The sequence below is a fragment of the Rhamphochromis longiceps genome, linkage group LG4 (genome assembly GCF_057381845.1).
Source record: "Rhamphochromis longiceps isolate RC_006_pf linkage group LG4, R_longiceps_female_GT1.1, whole genome shotgun sequence".
NCBI classification, from domain to species: Eukaryota; Metazoa; Chordata; class Actinopteri; order Cichliformes; family Cichlidae; genus Rhamphochromis; species Rhamphochromis longiceps.
The window spans coordinates 36,468,798-36,487,022 of record NC_140560.1 but is presented as its reverse complement, the minus strand read 5'-3'; the positions used below and the strand labels follow the sequence as shown (position 1 = coordinate 36,487,022).

At 44.0% G+C, this 18,225-nt stretch overlaps 1 protein-coding gene across 1 annotated transcript; it reads right to left on the bottom strand.

The window, feature by feature from the left end:
• Positions 1–1,030: 1,030 nt before the first annotated feature.
• Positions 1,031–18,225, bottom strand: rab40c (RAB40c, member RAS oncogene family). The gene is made up of 7 exons (XM_085404781.1): positions 17,941–18,225; positions 17,027–17,208; positions 10,799–10,859; positions 7,069–7,129; positions 6,918–6,995; positions 3,458–3,680; positions 1,031–2,957 (listed from the first exon to the last, which is right to left on the bottom strand). The coding sequence occupies exons 2-7, from the start codon at positions 17,166–17,168 to the stop codon at positions 2,683–2,685; spliced, it is 840 nt and encodes a 279-aa protein (XP_085260907.1). The 5' UTR covers positions 17,169–17,208; positions 17,941–18,225; the 3' UTR covers positions 1,031–2,682.

Here is an 18,225-nt window from a genome sequence, read left to right as displayed (position 1 = left end):
CACTGCAACACGAGCCTGACCAGCCGCTGTGACTGGTTTCCTGTTTGCCCTCATCAGAACTTCAACTGTCACATCATCAACAGCTTCAGAAAGTCTCGGGCGTCGCTGCCTCTCCCCACGAGAGCTCAGGCAGACTGAAGCGTATGGAAACACCTCCGCAGACAGACGTGCGGGACGCCCGCAGCTACAGGAGCGCAGTAAGCTAACAGCTGAGGGGACTGTGTGGGTTAAAGATGTGACCGGATGGTTACAATGACTCGCCACCCAATGAAGAGCAGCAGCTGTGCTCGGGTTAAACTCGTGAAAATAAAACCAAACATGTTGTTACACAAAGAGCGGGCGCGACACTCAGCGAAGCCCGAGTGATCGCCGATCCACCAAAATCACCAATCAGCAACTAAAACATAAACACGTGAGCCAATCATGTCGCAGCAGAGCTTCAGGACCGTTTCAGACAGAGCCAAGCTTCATCACAGTAAATATGATCATTTTAATCGGAAACAGCACCCCGATGCTTCAGCGCCGTGTTGGGAAACTTCAAACTGCATTTTAGGCCAACGAAAAGCTGCGTGCTGAGGCTCTCTGCCCACGCGTTCAGATCTGAGCACAAAAACACTGTGGAGATTTCCTCTGTGCTACTTCTGGCTCCTAATTAACAGTTTGCAGTTTTCAAATCTGCACGATCGGCCGGTTTTCTTTGTCTTCTATGACTTTAAGTTCATTCAATTTGAACTTTTTGCAGTGAAAATCTGAGAAATTCAATGACAGCTGGAACATCTTTCAGCAAAGTTAGTGTGATTTGGGTTTTATTAATCAGTGATCAACTGTGACACTGCAGCCATTAGGGTGACACCATATATTTGCTTCACTTCTTTGTGCTCAATTTAGAGGTTCAGCTGACGATTGAGTCATAAAAGAGCGAAAAACCACAAATAATCTGTTTAAAATGCAATAAAACCCCAGAAAAGCAGCATTATTTAATGAAAAATCACTCGGTCCCTCGTCTCTGGGTCTCTCAGAATCAGCTGAATTTTTTATGTTCAATAACTTTAGTTTATTTAATGAAGCCAAGCAAAATTTTACCATCACACATGAATATCTTCAGAGTTACAGGCCCTCTAATTACATGGGAAAGGGTCCAAATTTGCAGTTATTCTGCATTTTTTGATCCGTCACAGCTGACATATCCATGTGAAACTTCCAGGGCTTAAAAAGATGTTGAAGCTCTGTTAAAAAATGCAAACGAATCGGTTTTAAACCCACTCCCAGCGTCACAGTTTGTGCACGAGTGTGAGGAGACGCATGTATAATGTTCTTAATCCACCCTGATGTACTTCAAGATGCGATAACTCTGAAAACATTCAGAATGTGAAGGCTTCATTAAACGTGCTGAACTTATCGTACGTTGCTGTTTTCAGTGAAACCAACACATGGATTAATGGACTGCAGCAGTGTCACTATCTGCTCCGTTACCAACACGTTTGGGTGGAGCATCGCTTCGAGGCGAGTCTGGATCGGCGGCACGTTGTCAGAGAAGCAGCAGGTGAGCGCAGACGAGACTCTGCTGAGTTAGAAAGGTGCGACACGACAGGTGAGGCGTGAAATCTGAAAAGCACGATGTCAGGAAGGAGTGGGGGGAAAATCAAGTCGCTGAAGCTCTCGGGCGAAAAAGAAAACAGATGCACCACTGACACATAACCACACTCCACACTAGAACACCAAATGTGGATCACTCCTCCACTGAAAATAGTCCCAAGCACATTTCCACCTGTCTGAAAACTTCAGTTTGGGTTTGTACATTTGATTGGCTGACTGTCACATGTGAAATATTGAACAACAAACACATTTTCCTTAAAAAAAATGTATATAAAAAGCGTGTTTAAAATAAATTCCTCAGTATAATTCATCACATTTGGCTGCATTTAAGCGACAAATGGAGTCCATCAGAAGATCAGAAGCTGAAGGGACTGCAAACTAAAAATAGGAAACTCTTTCTAATTCATGGTTACTGTTGTGCTTTTAGCGATCTATCTGCTGCATGCTCGTTCACTTGGGCTCAAGGCACACTAACAAGTCTGGACTCGGCTCGGGCCGGGTCCTCCAGGGGTTTGTTGGGGGGGTGGGGCCTCTAAACCTCTGTGGATTTATAATATAAAATCACTTTAAAACACGTGTGCTGACAAAAAGCGACTGATCCTTTCTAGTGTTTTGATGGTTAGCTTATCAGTCATAGAACAAAAAATAACGGAGGTGTGGACAGAAAAAGGAAACAGGAAAGATGTGAGAGTGAAGGCTGCGGTGATGCACAGACACTGAGCGGCGTGCATCATGTAGAGTAACGAAATATGCGTTGGTGAGGGATCTCTGTTCATGTAGTAGCCTCTCCAGCAGGGAGGAGTTTCTGGAGTCTTTTCCTCTTGTTTTAGTGTAAATAAGATCAAAACATTTGTAGTTACTCTCTAAATTTCCTGAGGCACCATTCGAACCCCTCCCCCTTCACCTGCAAAGAACATTAAACACTTGAAACATGACCTCGTGTAGGTGGGAGGTAGCGCTCATGCATCCCTTTATCCATCATTCCTGCTCTTCGGGTTCAGGGATTTCCTCCAGCTAACGACACCCTGCACATCTGTCTCCTGATCCCATGCCCGCTCCAAGCTGCGATCCGGGGAGCGGCGCTTGTTAGGAGATCTTACAGTTGCTGCGGGTGCAGTTCTGCGGCGGGCTCTGCGGCGGACGGATAGACTTGGAGCGCTTCAGGCTGTTGCCTTTGGAGCCGCCGGCTGGGTTGGCCAGCGAGTAGGAGCGTCCGTGCATCATGACGGCATTCATTCCGTTGGCCATGGAGAAGGACTTGAGGTGGGACTTGATTGCGACGGGCAGCGGGAGCTTATCGATGAGGTGGACCGGCGTGCAGGACACGATGGCTCTGCAGCAGAGGTCCTGCAGGCTGAAGACTGCAGAGAGGGAGGGCACAGAGACGAGGTTACCGTCAAACATCCGTTAAGGGAAAATGTCAGGTTTTAGATAAATGCTTTTTATTACCGATTTATGAACAGATTGTAACAAAACTAGAGAAATCAGACCTCTTTCGACTCTTATTGCCTCGAATAAACTGAGGACTGACACACAGGAGGAAGCTCAGACTGAAAGAGGCGAGTTTCAGCACACTGAGCCCGACTCTGTTCTCTATAAAGTCTCAAAGGACGTGCAGGACATCACTTCCCACTGCTTTATACTGTAATTACACACGAAGGAGACAGAGCGATGACAGGAATGAGCTCAAATTAATTAGTTTGAGCTTGTGTGGCGATATGACATCCATCTGCTGATGGGCTCCACAGTGCTTCACAGACTCATTTTCTCTTGCTCTCGGCGGTAGTGAAAATCCAGTTTAAGTGCAGTTTAACAACCCATCTTTCCTCACTTTGATGACCCCAGCTCCACATCCACCCACCTCTGTTGGGCCTCCAGAACTTCTCCATGCCATGCCTCATGAGGACGATGCGCGACAGCTCCGTGAACGACTCGATGACGTTGAAGTTGCACAGCGGGCTCACTTCAAAGAAGGTCATGCCATTCTTCTCGGCGTACGCCCTCGCCTGCTCGGTGGGAACTTGCCGCTTGAAAGCCAGATGTAAACGGTTACCCACGAGGATCCGAGGCACGCCTGGGGCATGCTGGGAGAAAAAAAAGTGAGATGATGTTTGAATTGGATTATTGGTGCTTTTTGCAACTTTAAGTCCCTGAAAGTAAAAAGGGGTTTTGCAAGTTAAGCACAGGACGTCAGCATGCAGCGCGTACCTCTCTCTAATTCATCCCAGTCTGTTCTGCAAACTGAATGAAACATGACTGCAGTGACCGTCACCACTAATCTGTTTCTTCTCAGAGTTTCTGCTCACTTTTCACACTCAGACCACCTCCAATGACGTCATCTACCTTTGCCATTGGTACAGGTGTTCCACAGGGACCTATTCTTGGTCCTCTTTTATTTATCATATTATTTAAAAGTACTCAGCTATTCACGTATATAAAACTTCTGTAACTATTTCAGACTCTGGATGGATGTCATTAGTACAGGTGTTCCACAGGGAAGTATTCTTGGACCTCTTTTATTTACTCTATTACATCTTTGACTCAAAAACGAATGCACATTTTTACGCAGATGACACTGCGTTATATACCACTGGATCTTCCCTTATCCTGATGACTGCAAAACTACAGCCTGCTGATACATTAAAGAAATATTTCAGCAAATGTAAATGTGTTCTAAACTACGATAAAACTAATCACGTTATTGGTGAGGTCACTAAAAACCATAATTTGGTCTATACTCAAACCCTTCATGGTATTAAAATGTAAAAATTTGATTGGTGTAAAGACCTCGGACTCAGAGTCGATACCACACTGACTCATGTGGAACACCTACCAAGAAAACTGAAGATTAAGTTGGATTTTGCTAAAGAAATACATCTTTTTCCCCTTTTCCGAGGTTGTAAGATCATTCCACAATCTAAAATTTATCTGGACTTGATTGTGGCGATGATGTTTGTATTCATGTTTGGCACATCCTGTCGCCATCGTCTTTAGGTGTTTTCCACTATTAGAAACACCATCTCATATGCCACTGGCAACCTACAAATTTCTCTGTGATGGTGATATTATTACTGTACTGTATATGAAGAAGCCAGATGGTCCTGCTTAGCAGCACTGCATGATGTTTATTTATAAGACTACTTCATCTTACATCTGAGCCCCTGCTGTTGCGTTTAAATATAATAACACTGTCTGGTCACAGGACACTTCTAACATTAGTTGGACGTTTTACTCACACTGAAAACTGGATTTAAATACTTTGCAAACCTATAAGTGAGCAACAAAAACACTGGAACATGTATTTGTCTTTCCCCTTTTGCACATCCTTTTCTTAAGTGTCGGTGTCCCTTAAAATTAGATCTCAAAACTGACCTGTTAAAATAAAGAACACTACTACTACAGAGAAAAAGAAGAAGAAGGTGATTGGTTCAGTTTCTCTGTTTGTTAGCTGGACAGCTCAAAACATTATGTTTGAAAATTTTAAAATCAAACTGACTCAGGAGTGATAACCATCTTAGAAGGACTCTTTACCATTGTGAGATTATCTCATTTTGCCCTATCGTTGCAAATACAATCACATTGAAACCTTCTGGGACTTTTCTCCGCTCTTTAACCACATTTAGTGGCAGATGCATCGGATTCATCCTCGCAGGCTGATCGTGTCTCGTCTTGCGGCTGAATTCACAGATTTTCTGCTGGCTGTGCAAATCATGATGTGTGCAATTTAGTAATAGTATTAGTATCCTCACAGCAGCAGGATTTAAATTTCATTGATGAGGTTATTTGACCAGAACGGTTCTCATTAATCAACAGGAGAAGAAGGACAGAAATGTGAGTCATTATCACCTCTAATCTGAGATCAGTTTTTAAAAAAGGGAAAATGAGATGAAATGACAATACTGTTGTAAGGAGACAGAAGCACAGCAGAGGATTCAGAAAAATTATGTGTCAGCATCTGTTGTGCAGTTCTTAAGAATGTGGTCACGGCCAAAAGTTAAAGGCTGTGACTTTTCATTAGACCCGGTGCTTTTTGGTGCAAATGAGACTCAAACAGCACTCAGATGAACTGTTAAAAGTATTTCCTGTCTTTAATATGTACTGATTTATGTATATAAACATTTAAAGCTTCAAACAGGAAATGCTGACTGACTGAGCCAGAACAGAAGCTTGTTTTTGTTTTTCATACCCAGAAGTTGCAAATCCACACAGCACAGGAGCTGATTGGTCTACAACGTTATCATAACTACTCTGGTAGCTGTAGGCATCACAGATTTGGGGGTTTCAGGACTTGCATTAGACGCACTGCAGACTTTCAGGAAATCTGAATATTTCAAACTTTTTAAAGCTGAACGTCCGTCATTAGGGACCTGCTGCATCATCATCCCTGCACACTTTGCTGTGTTACAGTTTTTTCTTTCCTCTTCTGTTCCTGCAGCATTAGATTTTATCTTTCATCTTGCAGGGATTATCTTAGATTAGTTAAATCTTACACTTTAACTTCGATGCTGAGAAAACATATATGAGTAAGCAGTGAGTTACTTTGTATGTGTGTGTCCTTCCTGCTGATTTGGAAACAAAGAGGATGTCCTCTTTGTCTGTGTGTGTGTGTGTTGGTAATTTTGGCCTTTGGAATGTGCGTTCCCGTTTGGCCTTTCCTGCTCCACCTCCACAGAATTAAACACTTTTAAGGACAGAAATAAAAACGAGATAGTCGACTCAAGAATCTCTGGAAGGTGAAACATAAACAGATGACAACTGATGACAGTTTGCTGGCTGTAAACTGATTACATTCAAATATTTGATCACCAATTTTCTGCAACAAATGTTGCACCAGATTTGCCTGAATATATGTTTAGATGTTCATATATTATTTTTTATCCTTTTTCCTCTGATGTTCACTGGTTTGTGTTACGGCTTGTTTATAGGAATCTCTATAAAGGACTCGGCCAAGAAAGGCTGCAGTTCCTCTAACGTCCAGCAGAGGCTCCAGCAGTTAGTCACTCCCCAGAGACTCCCGACAGAAATAAACATGTTTACAGCCTGACACAGAAACGGTTTTGTCTCTACAGATAATTTCTCCTTCATAACAACAGTACAGGAGGAGAATGTTTTTATAACTCACCTGTTTACATCTGAAATCAAAGTAAGAGCATCAATTAAAACTAAATAATCATTTTAAACACAGCAGGACATGATGTAGAAAAGAAACCAGGCTCAAAGTGTGTGCAAACTCTTTATGCTAATGCAGAGAATAACTCAGGTGTAGGTCACATGGTCAGACTGGATTCATTAGAAACAAAGCCAAACTCTCAAACGCTCACCTCATCGATCTCTCTGATCCACCTGTCGATGCCGTCGAAGGACCACCTGTTGGTGATGTCATACACCAGCAGGATCCCCTGAAGAGAGACAAACGATGTCAGCGTGCAAACTCCAGCAGCATTTAAATGAATGCAGCTGTTTGCTCCTCACCTGAGCTCCGCGGGAGTACGAGCGAAAGATGGTGCAGAACCTGCCCTGTCCCGAGGTGTCCCTGAGGAAAGGCAGCACATTAAACACTCAGGTCTGTGCAGCTGCAAGCAGATAAATCCTTCTTCTGCTTTCGGGGTAAACAGCACAAAGCAGCAGGCTTCAGCCAACAGGACGGAAATCTGAGCCGACTTCTTTTTGGGGGTTTCAGATTCAGCAGAGCCAGCGATGGTCCTCCAAACTGAGGCAAAAACATGCAACTCAATCCCCTTCATCCCTCTATCTACAACACTTTCAGCCTGCTCGCGCTCTGACCCAAACCCTCCATGATCTGCCGCAAATGCCACAAATTTATATCAAAACGTGCAACTTGATCAAAGATAAGAGTGCTTTGGTCTTTGGTTGTGAGTCGCTTTAAGTATTTTTTATAAAATGAGTAAACGACTGCACTTTTTTCCACCACTGAAGTGATTTTGAAACCATCTTAAAGAGTGAAAGGTCCCGCCTACTTTGATGGTTTCCTGGTAAAATACTTCTGAGCGCACCAAAGTTTAAATGGGTCACGGAGCTCTGAGGGAACGGCTGTTTGGATCTCTCTCAGGCTTTTTCACAATTGCACTTTAAGTTTTGAGAAGATTCGAGTTTTCCCTTCACTCTGCATTCCAGGGTGATGACATCCACTCCAAGTTCTCTGCCTGGAGATTACTCTGGGGGAAAAAATGTCTTTCCCATTGTTTCACGCCCGGACCCTTCCCCTCCACAAGCACGAGTTCTACATCGACGCGCCGGCATTTTTCTCCTCTTTCACCTGATGTTAGAAAGGAGTTACTGTTATGACACAAACCCCAGAATGGAGTGTGTGCCCAACAAGACTTCCACAGGGACGCATTACAAAACAGCTCCCAAACTTCAGCTGGAAATCAGAAGCAAATTTAATGCTTCAATAACAACTACACTGGGGATGAATCCACCTGGTTAACTATACTCATTATCTAACAAATAACACGGCTGTACTGTGCTAACAGACTGCTCAACGAGCCGATGCCGGCAGGAAGGTCAGATCCGACCTCCAGCTCTCTCAGTCCTCATACAGACGCGTCCCCGGGCAAGACGATCAATCCTAAATTGCTCCTGATGCGCCGATTTGAAGTGTGAGTGACACAGAACAGGCTCTTAAAAGCAGGGAAGAAAGTGCTGCATTAAGGTGTGTGTGAGCTCTTGAACGTGGCTTGTAGTGCAGAAGCAGTAAAAGTAGAAAAGCATAATAAAACTATCAGTGCATTTACGGCTCCCTGTCATCCAAACATGGGTTCAATATATAAATAAAAGACAGCCAGACGGTAACGACGATGGTGGTGGGGGCTTCAGTGTTTAGACCCAGTCTGTGGTCAGACTGGGTCTTTGTTTGCATCTAAACCTGTGACGTTCGCTGTATCTCACACACTGCATTTCCAACCCACCACTGTGTGAAGTGTCTGTGAGGAAGTTCCTACTACAGCGAGCGGCAGCAGGACTGCACATTCCTACAACTGCATGCACACAGACTTAAAATATGGTAAATCTAAGGACGTCTGAGCCGTGGGCACAAGATAACAATAGACTCAAGGCAGTTTAAATGACATATAATCAGTGCAGGCTGTGGGTTTGGCTCAAACTCAGAATCACTTTATAGTTCTGACTGGTTTATTCTCCAACACAGTAACTTATTTATTCAGATACTCTGCAGGTCAGACGTGAGTCTCACACAGAGCTGTACACACCAGAGAACTCATGATTCTCAGATTTATGCAAACCGGATTGACACACGGAATGAGAATAAAATCTCTTTTTTCAGGTTTAAAAAACAGCTGCTCTGCTTTTCCAAGCAGCATCAGTCCATCTACGCGCTGCCGTCTGAGAGGATCATCTGTTGTGCAGCGTACCAGAAAACAAACATTTTCTGGCTTCTTTACGCCTGCACACCTCCAACTTCACGAACTGCATCCTTACTGAAGTGCTTCTAAAAAAATCCCAAATGTTCATAAAACAGCTGCATGCTGATGGTTTTCCCAAGGAAAATAGTCCCTGTGCTTGTTGGGGACTATTTTCAGCAGCAGATTAATCCACGTCTGGTGCTCCGGTGAGCATTCGTGGCACCAGGACGGCGTATGTGGGCTTGAGTCACAGTAAACTAATGAGGGGACATGTAAACAATGGACAACATGGAGCCTCGTGGCTCAGAATAACAAACGGATTCTTGTTAGGTGAAACAATTTCATGTTGTGCTTTTGGTCTTATCGTGGATTTGATGGTAATAATAATCCCAGAAGTTTTCAGCATCTGCTGTTTTCCAACCCAGAGACTCAGAGGAGCCCGAGTCACCACACAGGAAAAAAAAGGACGCTGAGGATGAAGGAAAAAAAAAAGAGGAAGAGGAAGAGCGGGATATTGACACTGTAAAACAGCGAGGAGAGGAGGCGAGACTGAGGCAGCAAAATAAAGATCCTGCATCACGCAGCTGCCTTCAAACTTCTTTCTTCACACAGAAGACGAGGCGTCGGTTCCCCCCTCAGGAGTCGAATTCCTTGCCCTACTTCCACCAAACAGGCCTCGCCTAGCACTGCAGACAAATACGTGAATCTGCTGCGACTCCACAGATACAGGATTACGTCACCGGCATGACAGCGTGCAAAGAGACCGTGCACGTGCACCTCGCAGCTTTAAAATCATGGCAGTTATGAAAGCTGTGAGCTGAAAGTACGGGCACGTGACAGAAGGGCTGAGACACGGAAGATGATAAGAAAAAACTCAGCGTGGGAAACAGATCTGACTGTAGTGCCAGTAAAGCTGTCTTCATTGCAGTGAGATTCCTCTTTATCTTCAGAAACATCTACTGGACCATCTACTGGCAGGTGGAGGTGCTGTTTACTTCCTCCTAAGGAAATGACTTCACCTGTATGGGAGTTGATGCGAGCTGGTTTCCTCCTGAACTGCCTCTCTCCTGGAGGCTGCTAGCTATTCATTGGCTTTGGTTTGATTGTGCAGCTTCACGTTAGCGCCCGTTCTCTGTGGTCTGCTAGTTTCTGTGCTGTTGTAAACAAAGCGAGGTGGAAGACGGTTCTGCAGTACTTTGACACAGAGGCTGTAATCCAGTCCACTTATTACTGACCCACTCTCTGTACAGGCGTGATGATGCTAGCCACACAGCGTGTGATGCTTTGCATGGTGTGGAGCGCCACAGGTGACTCACAGTTTGTACAGGTGATGTTTGGCCTCGTCCCTGCTGTTGTAAGTTTAGAGTCTTTACTTTCAGACCCATCGTTAAAGTCTGTTTTTACTCCAGTTTAAACTTAATCTGTTTAATATAATCTTCTTCTATTTGTTCATTTTTACAAATTTAAAAACATTCCCTTAAATGTTAATCTGCCTTTGCTCCCCTCACTTCGGCTCATCTCCTGTTGCTTTTAAACGAGCTACATAAACAGTAACTGAGTCACATGCCTCACTTCTTCTCTTCATTCCCTCCAACTCTGTGTTCAGACTTAGAGACAATAAAACTGTTTTTCCAAACACAGAAAACAGAAAGAAAAAAAAAACTGCTATCAATAAAAACTTTTCCCATTCCTCACTAAACCAAAGGCATGCTCCATTTCTGCTTTAATGTGACCAAACTCTGGCTTCAGGCCACAGACACATACTGCAGGATTTTAGAGTGGATGCAAGAAAAAATACAAAAATAAAACCGTGTCCTTACCACAGCTCCAGCTTCACTCTCCTGCCGTCCAGGAGAATAGTGGTGGTTTTGTAGTCGATACCTGGACAAGAGGAGAGCGAGAGATGGACATTAGGGAGATAGAAGCACAGAAAACGATAAAAATCAATCAAGTACAATACTCAGTCAGAGAGAGGCTGGAGGAAGTGACTCATCATCACCATGAACACTTGAAACACGACGCAGACGACCGTGACGTTCTTTAAAAATGTCCCAACCACGTGTTTAGGAATGATAACAAACACAACGCCGCTCTTTCATCCGTCCATCACAAAATGCCGTGACAAACTTTTGCGTGTGACCTGTAACGAGCCTTTACACACCACGTTTACCGTTTAGCCATTGTGATGGAGGCGGACTGTGGCGCGGCGCCACACACAGCTAACAGCTCGTTCTGTTCTGTCCTTGTTGTTCAGCTCTGCTCTGACAAACCTGTCAGACCGCTACACCTGCCACCCCACCGCGCCACGTCTGGACATGTTCCTGAGGTTTGCACTGAGCCTGCTTCCACCTGAGGCCTCACAGGTGAGCCACTGAATACTCCGATTCTCACCTCTGATAAGATGTTTATCTTTTCGCTCAACAGGTTCTCGTGTCACTAAATGGTTTTTGTGTTTTTATCCTGGAGTCTAATTAGCTTTGCATGATTCACAGTTTAAAATAATCCTAAAGGCTGACCACAGACTGGATTATGATCAGGGATGTTTCCTGACTGTGGATCTATAAGGTTTATTTGATAATGAAAGTTCTCACTTCAGACACCGCCACCAAACCTCTCCTGGAAGAAGTTATTTGTGTTTGGTATGTTCAGCCTTTAAAGAGCAGAAGCACACAAACGGGTCAGCCTGGAGCTCTGATAAGAAGGGCGAACACTGTAAATAAGGACTCTTTGTTTATCAGTAAAACTCTTTGAAACTCATGAAATTCTCATGAATGTTCTTCACTGTACCACAGAAACATGTAAAAGTATTCACACAGACAAGTCCTGCGTTACATTCCCACAGTTTCACTTTTCCTCGCTGCCCTTTAAGGCAAAGCTCAGCGAATCTTCAATCCACAGCCATTATTAACACTAATGAAAGAGACAATAGCTCTATCAAATGTTACTGTGTCAGCCTCCGGCGGTTAGCAGGACCACATTACTAAGATCTTCCAATTTTCCCGGCAACATCAAGCTGCTGCCGGGCTAAAGTGCTGAGCTCAGGCTGGCCTAATTGAATCGGAGCGAGTGCAGGGCTTCGTAGCGAGCGCTTCCTTCCCCCTCATATCCAGGGTGCACTTAGGACATCCCAGATAATCAATAGCTTCTCTAATGTCTCAGCTGAAAACTGCTTCTATTCTGGGAACGGACTCACTTTGTGGGAGAGACGTGTGAAGCTTCAGGCTTTCAGCTTTTGCTCAGACCGCGTCGAAGAGGCTTTGACATGGTCGCAAATGAGAGCGCCTCATCTAAAAGCGCTGCGCAGTTAAACTCTTTCCACCAGAAACTAAACACAAGCCGACATGCTGCAGACTGCTCCTGTCTCATTCACAAGTCCAACACAATGAAAATGCAGCTTGATGCATCATATTTCAGTTTAATGCGCACTTCCATCTGTCATTTATAAAACCTGCAGACATATCACATTACCAGCCCTGACCATACTGCAGGAAAACACTGATGGACCAGCTGCGCAGTTCATTAGCTGCTTTCACCTGAACCTTCTTCCTTTTTACACCATCAGAGAGTGATCATAAATACTGCATCTCCCAGCATCTCAGGAATCGTGCCACAGGACGAAGCTGCCTGTTGCCACTCAGCAGCATCACGGAGACCCTCCCTCAGTTCGTGTGTGTGTTTGGAGATGGGTACACTTCAGCCTCTCTAAGCCAGATTAAATGTTTCACTGCAACAGCTGCAGGTGATAAAACCCTGGCTGTGACGGGGGTCCTCTCCTCCACTTGATCCCTTCACTTCCAGCCAGTTTGAAAAACAGACGTTTCCCAGAAACAACAACAGTGAGCATAACAATAAATAAATAAATCAGACAAACTCCAAGTCCCACTGTGGACTGAAGCTGGTGGAGTCTGCTCTGCTGGCTCAGTGTGAGCTCGGTGTAGCAGCACATAAACCAGTTCTCCACCTGCTAGTTGGAGATTCTCTCCATCTTACAGATCAGAGCTGCCCTCGCCAGCTGCAGTCGATGCCCGTCCTATTGCAGGACTGGGAACTAATTAACACGGAGGACCACAGACTGAAGAACAGACGCCTACCCTGGTATATATCATAACTGTTTCTACCATCAGAGAGGAAACAGCTTTGAGGTTTTGGACCAACTTCTTAGAGAAGGAAGCAGTTTTTGCATTAAAAAACAACAAAAAAAATCCACTCAGGACTGTTGCTAGCTGATCAGATGACAGATGAAATGTTTGTTGCTGCCCTGCTGTCAGGCCAGCTCCTAAACAGTCTGTAAAAGAGGAAGCAGCCCCATTTGATGAGAGGAAGATCAAAAGAATTCAAAGAGCTTCATTAAATATGGAGTGCAGAGTGGATCGCAGCTTCGATGGGGATGTTTGTGCCGACGGAAGCGCTGCTATTGATTTCCATCCCTCTGGCAAAGGCAGGCTAGAGTGCCTGCGAGGACCCTGAATATTTCAGAAGGGAAAATCAGGACAGATTTTGATTGGATAACGCTGTCCTCAGGCTGTGATTAGCTGGCTGTCGGGTTTGGGGGTGCCAGCTGGATAGACCGGTCTGTCACATTTCCTGCTCTGTCATTAGAGTTTGTGTGCTTTATCGATCCCAAATCAGACGTCCATCAACGGCACAGAAGATACAAAGACATGTCTGCGATGCACGAGAAGACGGCGACTGTTTTCATTATCAAACCGATTATAGATCGAACAGTTCACAAACCCACCGTTTCATCCATACCGCAACCTTCTTCTCTGGTGAGGATAACTGGAGTTCACAAATCTATGCATGTGTTCATGCTGAGGGTCTCTACAAACAATCCTTATGAACTGAATGATAACAAGGAATAATAAGGAATTAGGGTTTAACCCTTTTTTAAACTTATTCTCGTTCAAACAAAGCAGAAGACAGAAGGTCACAACAGTGACGAGCACATTAAAACCAGATCTGGGAATTTCCAAACATCTGGGGATAAATGAAGTAAATCTTTTTATTCATCAAAATGACTTCCATCCTTGCTGGATGTCATTAATTTCTTTGAACTATATCCCAGTGATGCTGGAAGAACTGCGTCTAAGCCGACCAGCCAGAAGGAGGAGGCTGTTCCAGCGTTTAGGAGCCTCAAAAGCAGCTAGACGAGTTAACCTGATGATCAGACTGCTGGAACACGGTCTCAGAGAGGCTGCTTTGCAAGCTCGAGCCGTGTCGGGTAATTAACGACATTTTAAAATGATTTCACTTTGAGGCAATAAAGAGAAGCAAAACATGGCTGACGTTAGTTCTAGTTAGCGGCACAGCTGCTGTGCATTAATAATTTCTAAGAGGATTTCAAATAATTTCCCCTGATCTGAGATATGCTTCATGGCTGATAACAGCAGGCTTTAGCAGAGAAGACAATTAAAAAAAGCTGAAAAGACATCTCAGCACATCAGTTAGACAAATGAGGCTCTTAAACCTTTCTTATTTCAGTGCACAACAATGAAATATCCCCCCAGGACTCGACCAAGCTCAGCCCTGCATTGTGTTATTATTATGATGGACTGGTTCACTTGACAGCATCACTGCTGCTGCTTGCAGGCCGGCTCATTCTCTTCCTCCTTATCTTCTAAAGTGACGGCGGGTTTAGCGCGAGGAACAAAGAACTGGAAGGTAAATGAAAAGTTGAAGCTGGACTAACAGACTGACACAGTGCCGGAGACGCACTCTCACCGGGTAATTAGTCATAATTAATGCTTGTTTCCATCTGAAGCTTTAAAGCATTTTGATGGTCGTGATTTTTTAAATGTAAAAGTTTGTCACTTTGTCTGTTTTTAAAGGTGGTTTAAAGCTTTTATAGCACCTATATTAACAGAACAGGCTGTCGTCAGCTGGATTCATACTAGTTTACTCCTCCAGTCTCCATCTGCTCCACTCTGTGTGCGAGGAGGTGCACTCGCAGTGAGACTGAGAGCCGTGAAACTAATGAGGCCAAAAATAACAACAGGGATACTCTCACACTGAGATGAGTGCATTTTTCACTTTACTTGTTATCATTTATTTCATTAATAAACATCAAGTTGACTCTAATGACAAAAACGTGACTCCCATTTTCTTCTTCTTCTGACTGAAATACCAGCTTATTGAATGTACCCTGGTATTGAATTGGTGTCTGCAGATACTGAAGCAAAGCCGCTGGCATTGTATCGGAAACAGAATAAATTGGATCAGTGCACCAACTATGTATACGCCCCAGGTGGCACTCTTCAAAGAAGGATAACAGGAATGACTGCTCATCCCTCAGCTGACCATGTCCACAAAAAGTATAATACCTTGATTACAGACGGACAGCTGGAGACCCGACGGCTGAGCGCTCCTTCCCGCTATACTTCTAACGGAGTTAGACGTTAGCGGAAGTTAGCTCGCTAGTTTCGCTAGTTACCTAAACATGATATAGCATGTTCTGACTGAGAGATTTCTGAAAAAAATAAACATACAGCTCTGTTATCACTTCCAACATAAATGAAGACAGAAAACTAAACAGCAGTGACGTTTGTAGGGTTACTGAAGTTGGGCTAGCTGGTATATAATGATGTGCTACGTGATCGCTAGCTACACAGCTATGTTAGCATAACATAAACAGTGAAACTTTTTTCCACTCGATAAAAGTTAACGTGAAGGTTCCTGATGGTTAGGGACAAATGTAATCGCATGGCAGGATGCTGTAAAAGGACCAAACTTCAGTCAGAACAACTGAGATAATCCATCCACAATACGAGGTTAGTTATTAATATACTGCAACAACATGGGAACAGAGCCGCTGTGATAGAATTCAACATTAATGAATCAATGGTACAGAAGTGGAGGAAGCAAGAAGAATGAGTTTAATAAAGTTTGATTTATCTGACTGCTTTGTTTTGCTTAATGTGCCTTATAATCCCGTGCACCTTATGGTCCGAAAAATACGTATTTGACTTTTTTATTTGGCACACTGCAGTTTAATGTTGCAAAGCTCCTCTTTTTAACTTCAGTGGATATTATACATGGTTAACTCAGGATATGTCAGCACATTTCTACTGGAGATGCCTTTTGGTTAAACTTTCATCAAGGAATTTGCATTTGCACTGTTACATGTTTATATAACTTTAATGCACATAAAAAACAGCAGCTTGTTTAAGTGAAAATAAATGGATGGTTTTTTTGCACTAGTAAAGTTGTGAAGTTGTATTTTGTGGTGGCACGAGTGGCCAAAATGACACCAAAGTGCGCCTTGTGGCAGTGACAAGGATGAAAAAGGTGAGTATAACAGGCGCCACTGTCATGACCTTAGCTTCATCCCAGGTTACGTTCTGTGAGTTTCTGTTTAAAGACTCCTGGTTTCCACTGACTCGTCTGACAGTATGCTCTAAGTGCAACAGAGAGTTAGGAATACATTTTATACATGAAACCTGTTCAGTTATATTTTATTAATGCCATCAGATGAAGCTGTGCAGCAAAGTTCCAGCTGAAAATGCTTCCCACTGTGTCAGGAATTTGCATGTATGCTGTTGGTGATGAATGAGTCATAAAAATGTTTTCATGTTTAGTCTGTTTCACACTTCTGGAGCTGCAGTTAGTTGATCAGAGATCTATTAGAGAGACATTTATTTCAGTTACACCTCACTGAACTCCTACACTGAAGGTGAGACCTTCTGACCTCCATAGCAGCTCAAAAACAGATGATGTTGTTAAACTAAAACACGGCCGGCTCTGTTTTTTCCCCCACAGTTGGCCGCCGCTGAAGGTGTTTAGGAATAAGAAGAGGAACTACGCTCACTGAATAATAACCTGTTTTTACACTGACATCAGAGAAAGCATTGTTTATCCACTATGTGCAACAACAATGCGCACACACATCCATGACCGCCTGACTCACTGCTGTGTTGTGAAGTTCAGTGTATGTGAATGTGTCATTGTACGCTCTCCACAGCAGCAGCGGTGGTGGCGTGCGCAGCTTGTATGTTCAGGACTTCAGTGATGAGCCAGCAGGAGCCCGATCAGCTGAGGTGGGAGTGACTCACCACTACTGTAAGCGTAAGGGGACTCTGCAGATCCATCCTGCAGGCTGTCCAGGATCTCGCCTTTGCCCACGTCGCTGTCTCCTACCAGGAGGAACTTCAGCAGGTAGTCGTAGCTTTTCACTGGGCTGCCCTGGCTGCCCATCCTGTCTCACATGGAGGTCGAGGGAGTAGTCTCCAAGAAGCTGAAGGGGAAACCAAACAGCACCCTTACGCGTTGCTATTCCCTGATACACAGTCTGTTATGCCATGAATGTCCCGCATGCGGGTCTGGGAGTCTTTGTTTTGCCTGCTAACAGTCTTCAAAACTGTAGGTAGTTTAATTTCAGGCAAAGAAAAAAAATAGGAAAAAGGGGGTCACAGTCTCAGAGGAATGTCCTGTTTGGCTGCCAAAAATGTGGTTGTGGAAAGTAAAACATTGTTTAAAGATAAGAGCAATAATAGTTTTGGGAGGGAAGAAAAACTGGCACTGACAACTTAAAATTATGTTAAAAAAAAGAACAAAAGACTTTTCTTTGCGAGATTAAAGATTAAAGCACATATTTAAAGTGTAACTGGAGCTGTGGAATGATTGTTGTAGTTGCAAGAAAATATGATTACTGTCTGCTCTTACTTTAAACTAAGTCTAGCAGCTGTTGCTTATTTTTAAAGCAGATCTTTTTTGTGACACATCAAACTCTCAAACCTGGAGGGTGTCTTTTTGTTGTCATTTCAGCGCAGCTTTCGGGCTAACAACAGACTAGCCCCAGCCCCGCTAGCTAGCTTAGCTATTATCCCTGCTGCTGCTATCCCAGACTGCTAAAACAGTAATCATATAACGACACCAAAGCGCTAATTTTAGCCATGCACAGGTTTAGCTTATTGAATAACTTTCTACAGAATAAAACAACGATGTTGCTTTGTAACAGGCAGCTAACCGCGGCTGGGCTTCAGCTGGAGTCCGAGTGATTTCAGGCCGCCTGGATGGCTTTCTTCAGACCGAGATGACAAAGATTCCAGTAACTTCACTGTAATCCAGAAAATTCCCACATCTGTGGCGGAATCAAAAGGCCGCGGAGCATCTACGTCCAGTCCAAATCTCTGTGAGTGATCTCAGTCCGTGCTGTTTCCATTTTTCTCCATTATCCTCAGTCATAACCACACATAAAGCCCCTCAGTGCTGCTCACGGATACAGCGACGACTGACCGAGTTCAGCGCTGAC

Bases quoted from the DNA above. Each gene is read 5' to 3' on its own strand.
- rab40c (XM_085404781.1), bottom strand. From the start codon at position 17,168: ATGGGCAGCCAGGGCAGCCCAGTGAAAAGCTACGACTACCTGCTGAAG. The intron at 7,130-10,798 runs GTAAGGACACGG...GCCTTTCCTCAG, and splicing joins AGAGTGAAGCTGGAGCTGTG to GGACACCTCGGGACAGGGCA. The intron at 6,996-7,068 runs GTGAGGAGCAAA...GTCTCTCTTCAG, and splicing joins CGTACTCCCGCGGAGCTCAG to GGGATCCTGCTGGTGTATGA.